Below are 18,911 nucleotides of genomic sequence, written 5' to 3' on the forward strand. Positions count from 1 at the left end.
TGTAGGAGCCTCTACAGCTTGAGCTGTAAAGCCAGCTCAGCTGAGGCTGTAGAGCTCCCTTGTTCTGATCTCTCACTGTAAGTGGTCTAAATGCCACTAAGTGGGACAGTGAACCACACTAGGTGTGTGAGTTACACTTGTGCCGTTCCATTCTTGTTTGGATGCAGCAGTTACAAGTGCAGGCCGAAAATAATTGCCAGGGCAGATCAGGTTCTGACTGGAGACGCATCCCAGCTCGCGGCCTTGTTTCAGAACAGCTCCATTGTGAACTGATGAATTTAGATACCGAAAACAAAAAACAACCCCTCCCCGACAGGCAGGGTCGTTGCAATGATCAGGCTTGCAGCTGAGTCTCGAGTTTACATTCCACGTTTCATACGTCCAACGTTGCCTCTTTGGCCTAAGTCAATTGTATGTGTGACCGTAGCACCGATCCAGCTTGGGGTACGTGGATAGAGCCAAGTGTGTGCTCTGTTTCTGGAGCTCTGTCAGTTATAGAAGCTGCACTGATGTAGCTGAATCAATGGTCTCTGAACTAAACGGAAGTGTTTCAACGGAAGTGCCGCTATATAAATGCCTGGCACTTGTGCACCTGGGGGATCTTTTTTCTTTTTCCTATTTGTTACCCCCGTGCCACTTTGGCAACAAAAACCAACTCTCCGCTCAATGAGCATCAAAGGCCAAGAGAACATTGACCTCGCTAATGACCTTGTCGTGCACTGGCCAGTGACAGATGTGACATAGTCCCTAGCCACATGATTGGTCAACTGAGGCCACGTTTTCACACACCAGAAATCAGTCTTCTGGCATTTGATTTAGTGGGTCTAGTTAAGACCCACTAAATCAAATGCTGAGGGTGGCTCCGGTCGGCGCCAAGACTTACAGCAGTCATGAGGAGTAAGGGAAGCTGAGAGGAGAGTTTGCTTCCATTATTTTATGTAGCTTGGAGTTGCATACCTTGACCCAGGTCTAGCCTGGAGCTGGCCTGAGTTGGATAGCAGGGATGCGGCTATTCAGCCTCCCAAAAATATCACTGCCCAGTTTGATTAGTAGGCCCAGTTGAAAGAAAGGCAAAGCCACAAGAAATCTCCCTGCAGGAGACAACGTGGGAAGCCCAAGGCGTCAATTCTTTCCTCTTCTGCGTCAGGCGCTCTCCTGCTTTTCTCCTTCCTGGTGTCCTTTGTTAAACACCAGCAAACACAAATCTCCTAGCGCAGACACGGCCCTCCCCTTTTTTTAAAAAAAGAAAAAGGCAAGTCTGCCTACTTCAAAAAAAAAAACTTAATTCCCTGTTCCCAGGCAGCCTCGGGTTTGATCGATTTTTTTTTTTTTTTTTTCCTTCCCTTTACTTCTAGCCCGCTCTGCCTGCTCCCATTTTTCTTTCTTAGCAGAGTGGAACAGCCCCCTGCCTTCCTGCCAGGGCTGGCGGAGTCAGACATGAGTCTTGGCTTGACCTTCCCCGTGGTCTCAAACCGGGTTTTCTGAGCTTTCGGCCTGCCCCCTTGCCGGGAGGGAGGTTAGGAGAGGCCACCAAGCAAACGGCTTGGAACACTGGGTGAGAAACCCAGCCTCGGCTTGCAGACCGCGTATCCTGTCCGGCTATTATCCGTGCCTGGCAGGTGTGGCTGTGACAATGGTAGGCGGCGAAGTCCTGGGAGCGGGGGGGAGTGCAGGGATGTTGCTCGGCCAACCGGAAAGGCCTAAACCCATTGAAACGAGAGTGCGCCCGCGCTGCAGAAATTGGCTCCGCTAGGAAGGGGCCCTCCGGACACTCCAAGCGGGGCTTGCAGGCAGCCGAGTCCAAAGAAAAGGAATTACTCTTTTTCGCACTCGTCCCGGCGTAGTTCGTGACTCGTTTTGGCACCCTCGCATGAAGATCAGAAGCAGGTCAGAGGGAAATCTGAACGGGCCGTAGCTGGGAGCTCCCAGCTTTCTTCTTCCAAAAGCAGTATTGTAGCCGACTGCGGAAACGTAATTGCGCATCCGATTTCCATAGGCATTATATGAACTGAACCAGGAAAGACTTTCAGATGTCTAGGAACTTTGGGATGCCGGAATCAGTACTTGAATAGGGTCCTGTTGAGGCACCCGGAAGCACGAGCCATGTGAGAGAGAGGGCGGTCTGGTGGGGAAACTGAGGAGAGCGGGGTTCATCTCCCTGCTTTGTCGGAGGCTTCCTGTGTGACCTTGGTCAAGTCCCTTAGTACCTGTGCTCCTCTTCCTATCTGGACAGTGAGATTTTTGGGAGGCTGCATCGACTGAAAGACTCAGATTCTGCAGTAGCGGAGGAGTCTAAAAGAGATCAAGACTGGACAAAGCTCGGCCGCAGGAGTTGCAGTTTGGTGGTCTCTGTGCTGTAGGAACCTGGTTTAAACGTATCCACTCACCTAACCGTGATTGTAGGGGGCAGGGTTCCCTGCAGGTGGAGATTCAAATGCCACCCAGCTGATTAACTAAGCACCCGAAGCATATGTTTCTACTAGGGATGTGAATGATTAACTGGCCTGGGCTGGAGTAACCCACTCTGGGTGGAGAGCTGCCCTAGCCCCATAGGGGGGCGGGGAACTCCAGCCCGGCCAGGACCAATCCCTCCCACTCCCCTTTAATCAGTGAACTGGTTAAACGTACTGTTTAGACAGGATTTTACATCCCTAGTTTCTACTGGTGGTGCACATCCACACATGCCTCGGTGCACAGAACAAAATTTATTCTGCACACATATAGGAAAAAAAATTGGAGGGAACCCTGGTAAGGGGGCTTGTAACCCTTTCCCGCTGGAGGAGCGAGATTGGGAATGGGCTATAGAGCAGAGCCTACGTTGAGAGCAAAGGAGGCGGAGAAGGGAAAGCAACTCTGTGTTTGACCCAAACAGCCGTATGTGTCACTAACGGTTCCCCACTTGGCCATGGTGTTGGAAAGGCGCCCAGATGGGATGTGGGAGCCCAGCTTCAAATCCCTGCTCTGAATCCGGGGCTTGTATCTGAGGGGGAGGTGGGTCCCTGCTTTGCCTGGAGCAGGGTTCGAAACTGGGTTCTTCCATCTCCCAGGTGACCTCTCGTCTCTTCTTTGGAGAAACTTACCAAAAGGGGGGTGTCTCTTCTCTTGATGCAGCAGGATAATTAAAAAAAAAAAAAAAACCACACACACACCCACACACACACCCCAAGACCTTGAATCTTTGCAGGACAGGGAAATTTACTTGGCAGTCTGGGACCTCTGGATCTAACCAGGCAGGCTAAAAGTTCACGCCTGCTTGTCGGCCGCAGCAAATGCCACGCTTAGGTTGAGGGTCTAGAGGGCAACCGTGCGTGACCGGCGCCCTCGCTCACTCGCCTCCGCTTCTCTCGTAGGTGCATTGACCAAAAGTTCAAGCGCTGCCCGCCCCTGCCCACCACCAGCGTCATCATCGTCTTTCATAACGAGGCCTGGTCCACCTTGCTCCGCACGGTGTACAGCGTCCTGCACTCCTCCCCGGCCGTCTTGCTGAAGGAGGTCATTCTGGTGGACGATGCCAGCACGGATGGTGAGTGGGGCTTTGGTGCTGGGGGGGCGGGGTAGCACCTTCAAGTTCTGAGTCTCGTCTACCCTAATCCCGGCGCCTCCTTCTCTCCGCCCCCCCCCCCGCCCCGCCGATCTCGACGTCGCTGAAGTCAGTGCCCTTACCGCGGCGTTTTGCACGCAGCAAGGTCGGCAGAGGCCACTCTCCTGTCGACGCCGGCTACTCTTCTCGTCCTGGTGGTGCGCCGGCATCGACGGGCGCGAGTGCTCAGAGATCGTTTAATCGTGTCTACGCAGATGTGATAAATCGATGGCCGGTGGATCGATCGCTGCCGCATCAATCCCCTGCCTAGTGGATAGGGTTGCCAGATGGTTTAACCAAAAATACAGAACATCTCACCTTCCCCCCCCTCCCCCGCCCTCCCAAAAAAAACCCCCACTGGGGAACAAATTCTGTTGAGGGGGGGAAAAAAAGGAGGGAAGGAGACCAAAGTTGTTGAGCCAAAAAAACAAAAAAAACAAAAACACTGTGCCTTTAAATGGCTCAGCACTTCACTCCCCTGCCCTAGCCAGACGTGGCAGGGGAAAATTGTCCCCACTGGGCTTCCGTCCAAGGGAAATAGCAAATACCGGACGTTTTACATGTCCAGTATTTTCTGTTTGTTTGTTTTGTTTTTTGTTTTGTTTTTTAACCAGACAGGGGACACGAATACCGAACTGTCCGGTTGAATACCGGACACCTGGCAACCCTACTAGCAGAGGCCTGTCCGCAGGTTCCTACCTGCGATTGTGCAGGGGCAGTTAGGGAGGGACGGTCACATTTTTGGCCTCGCAGTCCTCATCGGGCCTTACTTTGGGCCACGTGCCACTTTCCATTTCCACGGGCCAGGGAGGCACAATTCCAAGGGGTTGGTCACGTTCAGACGATCCCCTTGGTCGTGGCGGATTGCTTGGTTCTTCTCCTGGGTTGCCCTTGCACAGAATCATCCGCGTGGTTTTTCTTAATCCGACCTTTGCACAGAACTGTGCAGGCTGGCAGCCCCGCCCACGTCCTATAAACCGCGCGCGTTCTGCTTTCCCTCTGTGGCGATGCCCTGCTTGCACTGCAAACTGCCACTTTCAATCTGTTAGTGGCACCCACGGCAAACGGAACCACGCGGCTCAGCGTCCGGTCTGCCCAGAGCTAGATGTCAGGAGACCAGGCTTGGACCCGGGGTTGGGGGTGGGGATAAGCAAATATCTTCCACTGGCTGCATAGGAATGGGCAGCCACGTGGCCTGTCGTGCACAGACTTCCGTATGCTGCCTCGTCAGCGTGGAAGCTAGGGCTGCCACCTTTTTACTTACCCTAGAGGCCCTGTCCCTGTCACTTAATCCGCCCTTCCCGACTCCCAGCTGGGCTCCCTTTACTCCGGGCCTGGGACAGGAGCGGCTGCAGGTAGGAAGTGGTCGAGGCTGAACAGGAGCTGATATGAATTAATGATCCAGCACCCTCTGCTGCCCCACGGTAACTAGACTTCTGATGTCCACTCAGTACAGACTCTGCCAGGTCCCCCTTTTGACTTGACTTTCCGGTTAATAACCAGACCCCTGAAAACTAGACACAAGTCAAAACTAGGACTGTCTGGGTAAAACCCAGTTGGGTCTGAAACTCCTTTTCGAGCACCAAATAGATCCCTTATTTTGGGATCTGTGTTTATACGAGCACCAGGTGGGCCTAGAGAGGAGGTGAAATTTACATTGTGCGAATTGTTGTCTTCAATCTGTGGCATGGCTTTATTTTATTTGTGTTTGTATGATGGTGGGACCTACAAGCACCAAACTGCAAAATGCTGTGTAGAGGTCCCAGGTGTGTCCACACTGCCGTCCAAGGAGGGATGTGATTGTCGCATGTATAACTATACCCAAGAGAGCTTGAATTGATCTGCTTTGCAAACCAATAATAGCAAAGCCGCAGCTAGACAGCCCCTGTTCGCTGCTGTGGGCACGGAGAGCGCCACGCTGCCATCTGTCATATCACCTAAAGGCATAAAACACAAGGTGGGAGGGGAAATTGAGGCAGGAAAGGACTCGCCCATGGTCACGCCCGCAGATCAGTAGGGCCTAACTAGGGCATGGCTTTGCTACATCGACAGGCAGCAATCAATCCACTAGGAGTAGATTTCTCATGTCTGGGATAGATGTGATAAATCAACTAGCGAGCGCTCTGCCATCGACTTCAGTACTTCACCAGATCGAGAAGTAGGTGGAGTGGACAGAAGAGCATTAGGTGTCTATGTACCGCAGGAAGGATGATCTAAGTACGGCAACGTCAGGTAGATTATTCACGTAGCTGGAGTTGCGTAACTTAGATCAACGGCCCACGGTCGTGTAGCCTAGGCCTTGCACTCTATCCAGTGTCCTGTCAACATTATTGACTGCGCGTCCACCAGCACGCAGGCTGGTAAAGAGGTTTAGCGAGAGGATGGCGTGTGTCTTGTGTAGTGCTTCCCACTTGGGTCTTATCTATGCTAAATGGGAGAATGCCACGCTCAATCTTCCGGAGTTTGATTTAGCGCGTCTAGTGAAGACGCACTAAATCAAACTCCGAGGGCACCCCCGCTGGTGTCCGGTACTCCACTGTGGGGATGCCGACAAGCTCCGCTTCAGGTGAGCCAACTCCAGTGATGGATTCTACGTAGCTGGAGGGACGTACCTTACGCCGACGGGGTCTGGTATAACCTGGCCTCAGTTCTCAGAACAAGTTTAAATGTTACAACACGGGGTGCTCTTCTGTTGCTACATTCTGCGGGGAAGTGTTCATCTGTGTGGCAACAATGGTCCTTGCTGTAACCCGCAATGCAGCCAGCTGATGCCTGCCCCCTGCGCAGCCAGAGACGATGTTCCAAGGCTCCAGCGATCCTTCTACGTTCTTGAATGGGTGAAAAACTAGTATCTCCCTGAAGTATGACCTGGCATTTGACACTTCCCTTTAGCACTTAGTTATAAAGCTCCCGGGTCACTTTATTAGATTAATCGGCTCAATATCTGCACATGCCCAGTTGGTTGAAAGACTTTGTCCCCTGAAATATAAAGTCTTGTGTGGAATTCCAGTGCTGTCCAGTAGTTTGCCTGTAACTCTTGTTCGGGGGGTGGGGGGGTTCTGCTGGGGGTAAGGAGGTTGATAGGACGGAGTTAGTTTTTCTTTCAGCACCAAGTAGTATTACGTGGGGTTTTCCCCTTCTAAATGCATCACCCTACTTCTGTGACCGATGGCTTTTCCCAGATGGATGAGCTTCCTGCATTCGAGCAGCAACTGTTGTTGATGACAGCGGAGCACCAAGTAGCTTCTACTGAAAAGACGGCCCCCACGGTGCTAGGTGCGGTACAGAGAGTGAGGGTGGGAGGAAAAACCAAAGAGCAGAGCTGGACAGTGACTCTCCCAGCCGGCCACAAAAGCCGGGGACAGAACCCTCAGCAGGCCAACAGGCTTTGCAAACACGCCTGCTAACGTAGCTGGCACGTATCCGCTCTGCCACGGTTTCCTGCTGCAGCCCAGGTGCTGGGGCCGTGGGCTCGGGCGTAACCAGGAAACCTGAGTGCCGCTTCGCAGCTGCCTTTCTCTGACATTTACAGAAGTGGCAAACTCGGCCTCCGCTCACCACTTCCTATTGAGCCAGGCAGCAGCTGTGTTGCCGCTCACAAGAGCCGGGGGGCCAGGTTCAGACTTCGGAGGTGCCGCAAGAGCATCCTTCCCTGCTTGTGATGGGCTCTAAGGCTTTGTTTTCATGCTGCAGAAACCCAGAACTATGGTCCTGCCATTAGCTGGAACTCGCGGATGTCTGCGTTCAATTCCTTCTCTGCCACAGGCTGCCTGTATGACCTTGGGCAAGTTCCTTTGCCTCTGTTTCTATCTGTAAAATGGGGATACCAGCACTGCCCTGCCTGACAGGTGCTGGAAGAATAAGTGTAGGACAGGCTGCAGGCAGTCTGGATGCTCTCTTTCGAAAAAGCACAGTTTGCATTACATAGCGCCTTTTTTCAAAAGAGCACTTCCGAGAAAAGGCGTTTTTCCTTGTAAAACGAGGTTTTCTGCGGTCAAAAAAACTGCCACGTTCTTTCGATTTTTCGAAAGAATGAGACATCAGTCGAGATGCAGGGGAAGTTTTTTTTTGAAAAAAGGCCACTTCTTTTGAAAAAAACCCTCTAGTCTGGACACACCCTTTGATGGGAGAGAAAGCAGGAGAGATTTCAGCTTCAGGAAGAGCCCCTTTGTTCAGGGGGTAGGGTGCATTCCACACCAAGGCCCACTTTCACTTGAATAAATTTTAAAAGTGTGGTTTTTTGGGGGGGGGGGTTGGGTTTTTTTGGTGGGAGGCATCTTTTATTCTTTTTCCATGTTTTGTCTCAAGCTAGACCTGACTCTTGGGCTACATCTATACTATGGTGGTTGTCTGGGATACCAGAGGTATCCCAGAAAAACCCCACTGCGTTCAGAGAGCACGTTTGTTCTTCCGCGGAAACAAGTGGAAGAACAAATGTGCCCTTTTGGGGAGTCCTGTATATCTTATTCCATGAGGGATAAGGGCTCTGCCGAAAGAGGAGACTTTTCTGCCATTTGGTCTCATTTAGACTGGGCCAAACGGTGGAAAAGCCTCTTCCGGAAAAGCAATCGGAAAAAGCTTTTTCCAATAAAGCCCCGTAGTCTAGACCAGTGTTTCTCAAGCAGTAGTATGAGTACCCTTGGGTACTCGAGAGAAGTCTGGGGAGTACGTCAACACAACTGAAATTTGGCGAAAACTGAATTTTTGTTTTAAGTTTTCCTGCGCTTTATTATTTTTGTACTTTTTACACTCAATGTCATCACTCGCCCGGCTACGATTAAGTTGTTTAAACACATGTGTTGCAATGGTAGAAAAAAATGTTGTGTCTGAAAACTGTAGGTTCTGGGGGTACTTATAATTTAAAAAGGGGGGGGTACTTATTTTTTTGACAAAAGGGTACTTTCTCAACCTTTTTTTTTTTTTTTTTTTTAAATAAACACTGGTCTAGACTTAGCCTTAGTGGGCCAGGAGCTGGAAGAAAGTCAAGGAAGTTTGTTTTGAATCCTTGGCTCTAGAAAATATTGGGTGATTTTTTTGTCCTCACAGGGCTGGGGGAAAGAGGGTGACAAACTCTCATTTTTAGAATTGCTGGAAAATGGTCCTGGATTTAGCGTGTTCTGTGAGGATCAGACCTAGGATCAGCCCGGGCAATTAACACATTTTGGGGTGTTCAGAGCTTCCATTTGTGTTCCGTGCAAGTGTATCAACTCCACGGTGTGTTCTGTGGGTTTAGAACTTTGAATCGGGGTTGGAAGAGACCTCAGGAAATCATTGAGGTTTTCTTTGATGCTTCCGGATCATCAGCAGAGCTAATTGCTTCGCCCTGGGCAAAAGGAGCTCAGGGAAGAGGTGAAGGGGGGATACCTTGAGGATAGGCAGTCCTCCTTCCCTGGAGAGGTAGTGTTGCCTAGTGGATAGGAGTCTGGTTTCAATTCTTTCTCTGTAAAGTGGGAGCTGCGCTTTGGCCTTTGCAAAGTGGCCTTCTGAGGTCAGACCTGCCGCGCTGACGGGGCCTGCGATACCCTCTCTCCCTTTCAGACCACTTAAAAGACCAGCTGGACCTCTACGTGAAGCAGCTGCAGATCGTGCGAGTGGTACGGCAGCAGGAGAGGAAAGGGTTAATAACGGCGCGGCTGCTGGGCGCCAGCGTCGCCACTGGAGAAGTGCTGACTTTCCTGGACGCTCACTGTAAGTAAAGCTGGGCCCTTCGGCCTGGCCTCCGCTTTGGAACCCCGGTTGTGACAAATGATCCGTCCCTGTCACCTTTGCGTCGTCCCGCCAGCCCTCAGAGCCACGCAGAGCAGAAATGGGGTCCGTTGTGCCGAGAGCTAGGTCAACACTTAGCCCTGTGTGTGCTTCGCCCCTTTGAATCCGGGCCCATCGGGACTTGCAGTCTAACGAGTAGAGTCAAAATCCCTCCTTTTTCATGCTGTGTTTTCAGGCGAGTGTTTCCACGGCTGGCTGGAGCCTCTCTTATCCCGGATCGCCGAGGAGCCCACTGCCGTGGTGAGTCCGGACATCACCACCATCGACCTGAATACCTTTGAGTTTTCCAAGCCCATCCAATACGGGAAACAGCACAGCCGGGGTAACTTTGACTGGAGTTTGACCTTCGGCTGGGAGGCCATACCGGCCAAGGAGAAGCAAAGAAGAAAAGACGAGACATACCCCATCAAGTAAGTGCCGGGGGGAATGTGTCTACGGCATTGCTGTCTTCTGAGACCGCGGCGTCTATTGGCTAGCGTTGTCCCTGGTTCCGGGTACTCCCCATGTCTGTCAGCAGCCGTTTCCTGTCTCTTGTCTTAGACTGTAAGTTCCTTGGGGCAGGGACTGATCTTTTGTTCTGTTTGTACAGCACCTAGCACAACGGGGTTCTCGCCATGACTGGTGCTTCCAGGTGTCATGGTAACTAGGGATGTGAAAGGTTAACCAGAAAGCATCGCCTGAAATGGGTACAGCCCGAGTACCCCGCAGGGAGGAGCTGCTCCGGTGAGGGCCAGGAACTGGCAGAGCCAGCCCCATCCCCCATGTGGGAGCTTCATCCAGGCTGGAACGGTCCCTCGCCTGGGTCCTGCTTATTCGGTTAACCGGTTAAACGCTAGGTTAACCCAACATTTAACCCGTTAACCGATTAACCAGGATTTTTCATCCCTAACGATAACACCCACAAATAAAAATGGTATGTGCTATAGTACCCCAAAACGCACTGCTGGAAAGGAATGTTTGGTCCTACTGGGCAGGCGAAGGGTGTCGTTACTAAACACTAGCCTCTGTGTGAGGCTTTTTTTACCCAGCAAGTTGCAAGGATTTCTTCTCCGCGCCAGACTAAACACAGATATGCCTGTCCAGTCAGGACACTGGTTTTTGTTTTATCAGTTATACTTATCCCGAGGCATGGAAGGGTTACGTTTTTGTCAGTAAACATCCATTTCACGATACGTACACACAGCGAGGAAACAGACTTCTGTCAATAATGACTGAAACTTAGGTGAAGTGAGAGAAATGCTGCGGAGAACTCGTTGGAGTTGACTGGAAGGGTATTTGGGGCGTGGTTCTGACGTGAGTGTGACCTTTTGTGTTGGTTTTACTGGATAAAGCTTTACCTTTATGAATCTCAGCATCTCCTCTCGTTAAATTGTGACGCTTCCTTGCATGATCCCAGCCCCTGTAATGTCTCACAATTAGGAAAAGTGCTTAACAGTAAACATCCATATGATTCATAGAAACTCTTTTTTAAAAAATATCAAATAACTAGGCTTGGGAGAATACTGGTACAACCCCAGTTTGATATCAAAGTTCTTCATTCCAGTTTGGCTTGTTCCCTTACCCATATAGGAACAAGCTCTTCTGGTATATTAGCACTTTTTATACCAGTGTAGCAGCATCCACAGGAGAACGGTTGTATCACTGGGTCCGGTAATAGCTCTCTGTGGACCTAAGCGATTCACGTTGACTGGCAAACCTGCTCTAGTGTACGCTAGGGATGTAAAATCCCGTTTAATCGGTTAACTGGTGAAACACGTTGCTTAACTGATTAAAGGGGAGGCAGGCAAGTGTGTGTGTGGGGGGGGAGGGTGTCACTCCAGTCAGGCCCCCCCCAATGCTGGGCTCTCCCCCCCACCTAGAATTGCAGGCAGCCCTTCAGCACTGACTGGGAACCCTGCAGGTAGGGGCGGCTTTCGCATCCCGGCTGGAGCAACCCCTGCCTGTGGGGCGACCGGGCCTATGGCCAACTGGGGCTGCCTCAGTCCCCCCCCCCTCCCCCCCCCCGGTTAAAAATCACATTCCTGAGGTAGACACGGCCGAAGTGGCTTGCCCAAGGTCGCACAAGGAGTCAGTGGCAGAGCAAGGATTTGAACCCGAGTTTCCTAGTCCTGTGCCCTAGCCATTAGGCCATGCTGCTTCTAGCATAGTCAGTTTAATTGGAAATGAACCAATACCATTGCACTGGCCACAGCCACGAGTGTCGCCAACTCGCAGCATTGCCACAAGCACTGTGTTTGGTGAGGGGCAGCAGTTCCTATCCATCTCTCATGCTTTCTCCGCGCAAACAGCCAACGGGCCTTTTCGGAAGATAGACCGAGCCGCTTCCCTCCCCCCACCCAGGGACGGACGGTGCGTTCGGATGTCAGGGCTTTTGAGATAAGGCCAAAGATGAAAGGACACAGTCATTCGGCTCTTAATGAGAGACTCTGCCAGAAAGCAAGGCTCGTCTGGAGCCTGCGGTGATTAAAAGCGCCTTTCATTTGTAGAAGTTAAGTTCGTAACGGCTCCCTCTTAGTCAAACCTGGGAAGAGGCTTCCTTCCCACCAGGCACCCCTCTCCCTCCATGTCACCTGAAACATTCACTCCCTGTGCCACCAGCTATCAAAAAAAGCAAAGAGAATGTTAGGAATCATTCCAAAGGGGATAAATCCATGGGAGGCCCACATCTGGAACATGGCGTACAGATGTGGGTGCTGCATCTCAAGAAAGATCTCTTGGCATTGGAAAAGCTTCAGAAAAGGGCAACAAAAATGATGAGGCATTTGGAACGGCTGCCCTATGAAGACAGATTAAAAAGACTGAGATTTTTCTGCTTCGAAAAGAGGAGATGAGGGCGGGGGGGATGTGATGGAGGTCTATAAAATCACAACTGGTGTGGAGAAAATGAATAAGGAAAAGTTATTTACTTGTTCCCATAACATAAGAACTAGGGGTCACCAAAGGAAATGAACTGGTAGCAGGTTTCAAACAAAAGGAAGTTTTTCTTTATGTAGTGCAGAGTCAACCTGTGGAACTCCTTGCCAGAGGATGTGAAGGCCAGGACTTTAACAGCGTTCAAAAAGGAGCTGGATAAATTCATGGAGGTTAGGTCCATCAATAGCTATTAGCCAGGATGGGTAAGGATGCTGTCCTGAGCCTCTGTTTGTCTGGAAATGGATGACAGGAGAAGGATCATTTTGGTGATTCCCTGTTCTGTTCACTCCCTCTGGGGCACCTGGCATTGGCCGCTGTTGGCATCCAGGTCATGAGGCAGTGCAGTTTGCAATAGGGATGTAATAGTGTAGTCGATTATCCAATAAGCAAAAGCTTATCGTTTAATGCTGTAGGCTATACACATTTCCCTCCCCGCTCCCCGGACAGGAGGCAGCAGTCCAGGGCAACAGGCAACTGGTCCGTGAGGGGAGCTGGTTTTTGACTGGCTACCCTCACAGACCAGCTCCCACCTGGCACCCCGCGCAGAGTGGCAGGGGGTTCTCAGGAGTAGGGCACTGGCTGCCGGCCCCGCCCTCTGGGGACTATCGAATAGCCGACTAACCACTAAGAATTCATGAGGTTATTCAACTACAGATAGTCCCCAACTTACGAACGAGTTACATCCCAACCACTTGGTCGTAAGTCGGACTCCAGTCATTTAAATGTGACCGCACTGTTCGTAAGCACGGCTCGCGCCTTCGTAACTCGGGGACTGGCTGCAATGCTCTTAATGGGAGGTCGGTCATAAGGTCGATCAGTCGTAAGTCGATGCGTTTGTAACTTGGGGACCACCTGTATTCAATTAGCCGATATTTAGTTTGTGACTGGCGTACCACTGCTCCTCTTCCAACTCGATTTTGTACACCGGGGCTGGAATCCACAGTCCTGCCCGAAGCGCGGTTTTGCCAGCATGAGGCCCGTTCACGGCGAGCATCACATCCCGACAAACCTCTCCTCCTGTCTAGGAAGGAGTACGGCAGAAAGGCATCTAGGGGTTATAGTGGACCACAAGCTGAATATGATGCTGTTGCAAAAAAAGCCAACATGATTCTGGGCTGCATGAACAGGTGTGTTGTGAGCAAGACACGAGAAGTCATTCTTCCGCTCTGCTCTGCGCTGGTTAGGCCTCAGTTGGAGTATTGTGTCCCGTTCTGGGCACTGCATTTCAAGAAAGATGTGGAGAAATTGGAGAGGGTCCAGAGAAGAGCAACGAGACTGATGAAAGGTCTAGAGAACATGAGCTATGAGGGAAGGCTGAAAGAATTGGGTTTGTTTAGTTTAGAAAAGAGAAGACTGAGGGGGGACATGAGAGCTCTGTTCAGCTATCTAAAAGGGTGTCATGAGGAAGAGGGAAAAAACTTGTTCATCTTGGCCTCTGAGGATAGAACAAGAAGCAAGGGGCTTAAACTGCAGCCAGGGAGGTTTAGGTTGGACATTAGGAAAAAGTTCCTGACTGCCAGGGTAGTTAAACACCGGAATAAATTGCCCAGGGAGTTTGTGGAATCCCCATCTGAGGAGATATTTAAGAGTAGGGTAGATAAATGTCTATCAGGGATGGTCTAGACAGTATTTGGTCCTGCCATGGGGGCAGAGGACTGGACTCGATGACTCTCGAGGTCCCTTCCAGTCCTAGTATTCTATGATTCAGTCGGTCCTCTGCGTCCGTTCCCCCTCGGTAAAAGGAGGGCAGCCCCCAAGGGCCGCACGGCTTAATGCTCCAGTGACGGGGCCAGATAAGTTCCGAAGATTGGGTTTGTCTTTGTGTTGGGTAACGTCCCTGTGACACTGATGTGCCTTGCTCTGCAGCTCCACAGAGAAGAGCTTGTTTTGCCTCTTTCAAACCCTGCCAGCTTGTTGCCAGGTTGGCACGAGGAACGGTAGACGACAGTCCCCCGTCTCTGCCCCGGCAGACACAGAGTCACCTTGAATTCCCAAGCGAGGACATTCGATGCTGGCCCTCGGCCCTTTCTGCGAGAGCCAGACAAAACCGGCCGGGCTCCGTGGTGCGGAAAGGTCAGGCGGGAGAAGTTTGTGTCCCGATAAAGGTCCCTTTTTTCCGAGGGCCGGTAACTTGGCTTGCGGCTGCCTCTGAACTCCGCTGGCTCCTCCTGGCGAGGACGCTGCAGATCAGTAGGTTTTGTAAAAGGCCGTTTCGGTTCGCTGTAAAGCTCAGTTGGAACCGATTAGAAAGGGAGCAAGGAGAAGTGCAGAGGAGCTGGCTTGCCTTCCTGCGATGGCAGACGAGACAGCAATGACGCTCTAGACTGCTCCTCTTCCCGAATCACATCAACCCGAGTCCCACCCCCACCAGCTGCTCCCTTGACAGCTCTTAGGCGTGTCCACGCAACGACGCTATTTCCAAGTAACTAAAATCGCTGCCACGAAAGCTCACGATGCCATCTGCATTTCTTGCTCGTCTCTAAGGTGCTGCAGGATTACACGCTGTTTTTTTAAAAATCGATGTAATAACTCCGGAAATAACGAAATCAAAGTCACATGGGTGGGGCTGGTCCTAACCAATTGGCGGCCCCAGGCGACCGCCCGGCTCGCCTGTAGGGTTGCCAGATGGTTTCCAAAAAAATACCGGACAAAACCAAAAAACCACGGGGGAAAATTTGTCGAGCAAAAACAAAACAAAAAAAGCCAGGGAAGTCGGGCCGAACTGCGGTTGCGGCTCGTCCCTAAGACCGGTTCCGTCTCTGGAGATATTTAAGAGCAGGTATAGATAGACATCTCTCAGGGGTGATTCTGGACAGTGCTGGGTCCTGCTGTGAGGGCAGGGGGCTGGACTCTATAACCTCTCGAGGTCCCTTCCCATTCTAGTGTTCTCTGGTTCTAACCCAGAGCCAGAAGGAACCTTCTAGAATCAACAGAAGCACCTGCGGATATTTGGGAGGTTTCTGGAGTCTGTTGGGCGGGGCTGATCAGAGCACCTGGGGTCAATGGAGAACCAGCTGAGAGGGGTTAAAAAGGCTCCTCTGCCGTTAATTGGGAGCAGGGGAGGAGCCCGGGGACTGAGCGAGAGCTGAGGACTGCGAGTGAGGCGGAGTGCCACGAAGGAGCAGGGCAGGCTACTCAAGGGGAAAGGTCCTGGGAGGGATGGGTGGGGGAAGTGGCTGCCAGACGGGGAGTGGAACCATCCCTGTCGGTTGTTGCTCCCTCTGGGCCGGAACCTGGAGGAGCTGGGGTTCCCACTGACCCTCCTCATGCTGCTGCAGACTCTGCCCCGAGGGGAGACCAGGACTCTTCAGGGTTTACCCCCCCCGGACCGTGGACAAACCTGTGATGAGAGAGACTCCGCAGGCCGTGACGTGGGCCTCTAGTAAAGGTTGGGGGGCTGTGCGGGGGGGGGGGGGTCACAGCGAGTTTGAGGCAAACACTAATCGCCCAAACCATGGGGCGTGGTCAGAGCTTTGCCACGGTGCCCCAACGCTGCCGGAACCCAAGCAGAGCTGCTGCGTTTGTCTTTGGAGAGCCTGGGTTCTGGTCCCGTCCTGCCGCCTCCCGCACATCCTTGTCGCTCAGGGTTGGCCGGGGGGGGCTACGGAAAGATCTGTGGAGCATTAAGTGCGCGCTCAACTCTGCTTCTGTCTCCCCTCAGGTCTCCCACGTTTGCTGGTGGCCTCTTCGCCATCTCCAAGTCCTACTTCGAACACATCGGTTCCTATGACGACCAAATGGAGATCTGGGGTGGGGAGAATGTGGAAATGTCCTTTAGGGTAAGAGCCAAGTAAAGAGGGAGGGGGGGAAAACCTTTAGCTTTTAGCTGAATTAAAACTAGGGGGCCCACGTACCTTGCTTCCGTAGGCCCATCGTATTCCAAGAGTACCCCCCTCAAAACCACTTTCTCCCTGCTCTGCGTGAGCTTCATTTCCCCCCTTCCCCTTCCAGTTTTCTGATCTTCCCTCTGCGCAAAAAATCAATAAGATTCTGCCCACCGGTGCCTAGAAGGGTTGCTGGAATTCTGGACTTGATCCGATGTAGCACACTAAAGTTACCGCATTGCGGAAAGGTGCCGTTCTGATGAGTGTAAGGCCTCATCACGGTGGCCAAGGAAATCCTTAATTCTGGGCCTGAATTCCAGAAACGCCGGGGTGTCCCAGCTCCAGAGAGGACGGCCCAGCCCCTTTGCAAATGGAGCTTTTGTTGTCTGTGCCTGGGATTAGAAAGACAGAGCTCTGTTCGTAGGGCACCTCTCAGGACGGGCTCCGTGAATGGAGCGCCGAAGTTCTGCCGCCATACAAATAATTAAGGAAGCTCAAAGCGCGTTATGCCAGATCTCAGCCCCGTCCAGGTCTGTGCTTCGACTTACGCGGGGAAATGCTTTGTCCACGGAAACGTTCTTTCTTTCCCTTTCATTGTGTCAGGGTTTGTGTTACTAAAACTCCCTTCGGAATCCAGAGGTGATGGGCTCTTTCCCCTTGGTGTAGGTTTGGCAGTGTGGCGGTCAGCTAGAGATTATCCCCTGCTCCGTGGTTGGGCACGTGTTCCGCTCCAAAAGTCCCCACACCTTCCCAAAAGGAACGCAGGTCATCTCCCGGAACCAAGTGCGCCTGGCGGAGGTCTGGATGGACGACTATAAGGAAATCTTCTACAGGAGAAACCAGCAGGCTGCAAAGATGGCCAGAGAGGTACCGAACCGGGGTCCAGCAAATATTGCCTGAAATACTTGGAAGGAGAAAAATGATTCACTTGGGCCTCTAAGGATGGGACAAAAAGCAATGGGCTTAAATTGCAGCAAGGGAGGTTCAGTTGGACATTAGGAAAAACTTCCTGCCTGTCAGGGGGGTCAAACACTGGAATAAATTGCCCAGGGGGGTTGTAGAATCTCTATCCCTGGAGATATTTAAGAGCAGGATGAACAGACACCTGTCAGAGATGGTCTAGATCAGTGGTTCTCAACCGTGGGCCATATGGCTCCCCAGAGGCCACGTCCTACCTCTTGGGGGACCACAGGGAAAAGTGGAACATCAGGTAAATTATGTACCTTTTTTTCCAACTAACAGCGGCTACAAAGGGGGGCCACAGAGGTAAATGAGGCTCAGAAGGGGGCCATGAGCAAAAAAAAGGTTGAGAAACACGTCTAGATGATGCTGTGAGGACGGGACTGGACGTGATGACCTCTCGTGGTCCCTTCCATAGAATCCCAGGGCTAGAAGAGACCTCAGGAGTCATCGAGTCCAGCCCCCTGCCCAAGGCAGGACCAACCCAACTCAATCAACCCAGCCAGGGCTTTGTCAAGCCGGGACTTAAAAACCCCTAGGGATGGAGATTCCACCCTCTCCCTAGGGAACCCAGCCCAGCGCTTCTCCACCCTCCTAGGAAAGTCGTTTTTCCTAAGTTTTAGTGGTCTTATAATTTCACAAGTCATCAAAGCATCTTCGATGTGTTTCTCTAGTGGACTGTTCCTTCCTAGCAGCACTGGGCTTCTTGGAGGGCATCTTAAGGGGCTGGCTCTATGGAGAGCGCCCCATGGATGTCCCTTCTGGCTGGGCAGCACTCCACAGAAGTCAGCTGCACTCTGTGCAAGGTTAGGGGCCAACCAACATGGTATCCGGATCAACAGCAGAGCTGGGGGGTAGAGCTGACTTATTGGTAGGAGCGGCTTTACCATCGCTTCTGACTTAGTCACGTGTTCATCTAAAGGCCACCAGAGTCTTCCTCTCCCCCCACCTGCCTTTTTGGCTCTGCTATTGACCCAAAATGAGCATGGCTCCAAAATGCCTTGTCTGCGACGAGCTTTCTGATTGGAACCGTTCAGAGAAATTTTCAGCCAAAAATGCCGAGTTGTTGAAATGGTTTGCGCACCGGGTAGGTGGGGGGCGAACCGCTGGAGTGCATTTAAAAAAAAAAAAAAAAACCCCTCACTGAAAAGCTACAAAATGATCAGTGTTTCGTTTGCACAGCCTCTAAGCACTTTTTTTAAGGTGTTCTGGTTCCAAACCTCGTCAGTGTCAATTTCTAATTAGGTTTTAAAAACCAAAGCTTTGAGAAGAAACCAACGTGTGTGACCCAGCCTGAACGTTCAGGTTTTTTAGTTCACAAATATGCAGACGGCCGTATTCAGGATGGGGGGCGGGGAGGGCTTCAAACTCTCACAGATTTGCTGTCTCCCTATTTCCAGTCACAAGTGTCCTAGGAACGGCTCCTTAGTGCCGTTTTGCATCCTGACGGGGAGGCGTGTGGCAATTAGATCTCCTAAGTTAGCAGTTGAATTACCAATGGAAACTCCCTCTCTGTGATGCTTTTTAAGGCAAACCTATCAAAGGGAAGGCTGGGGGTTTTGGATTCTCTCGCTGCCCTATTGAGGTGAGTTTAATTTTCTTGCCTGGTTGTGACAGAAAACTTACGGCGACGTTACAGACCGGCTCAAACTGAAGGAGCAACTGCACTGTAAAAACTTCACCTGGTACCTGCAAACCATCTATCCAGAGATCTTCATCCCAGACTTGACCCCAACCTTCTATGGCGCAGTAAGTGCGGGAGCGCGTCTGTGTTGTCCTGTTTCTTTTTGATCAACTCCCTTCCTTCTCTAGAAGGAAGCGGAGGGAGGTGCGCCAGTTCGTAGGGTGCAGGGGCTCCCTCTGAAATC

General features: G+C 51.6%; 1 protein-coding gene across 1 annotated transcript in view; it reads left to right on the forward strand.

Annotated features, from left to right (window-relative positions):
• GALNT6 (polypeptide N-acetylgalactosaminyltransferase 6) overlaps positions 1-18,911 on the forward strand; it is a 40,241-nt gene that overhangs the window by 15,396 nt on the left and 5,934 nt on the right. The window contains exons 3-8 of the mRNA XM_075901679.1: positions 3,351-3,523; positions 9,119-9,268; positions 9,522-9,756; positions 15,921-16,038; positions 16,750-16,950; positions 18,661-18,792. Of these exons, the coding sequence (XP_075757794.1) occupies positions 3,351-3,523; positions 9,119-9,268; positions 9,522-9,756; positions 15,921-16,038; positions 16,750-16,950; positions 18,661-18,792 (1,009 nt within the window). The remainder of the gene's footprint in view (positions 1-3,350; positions 3,524-9,118; positions 9,269-9,521; positions 9,757-15,920; positions 16,039-16,749; positions 16,951-18,660; positions 18,793-18,911) is intronic.

Source organism: Pelodiscus sinensis, chromosome 19 (genome assembly GCF_049634645.1).
Source record: "Pelodiscus sinensis isolate JC-2024 chromosome 19, ASM4963464v1, whole genome shotgun sequence".
Lineage (NCBI taxonomy): Eukaryota > Metazoa > Chordata > Testudines > Trionychidae > Pelodiscus > Pelodiscus sinensis.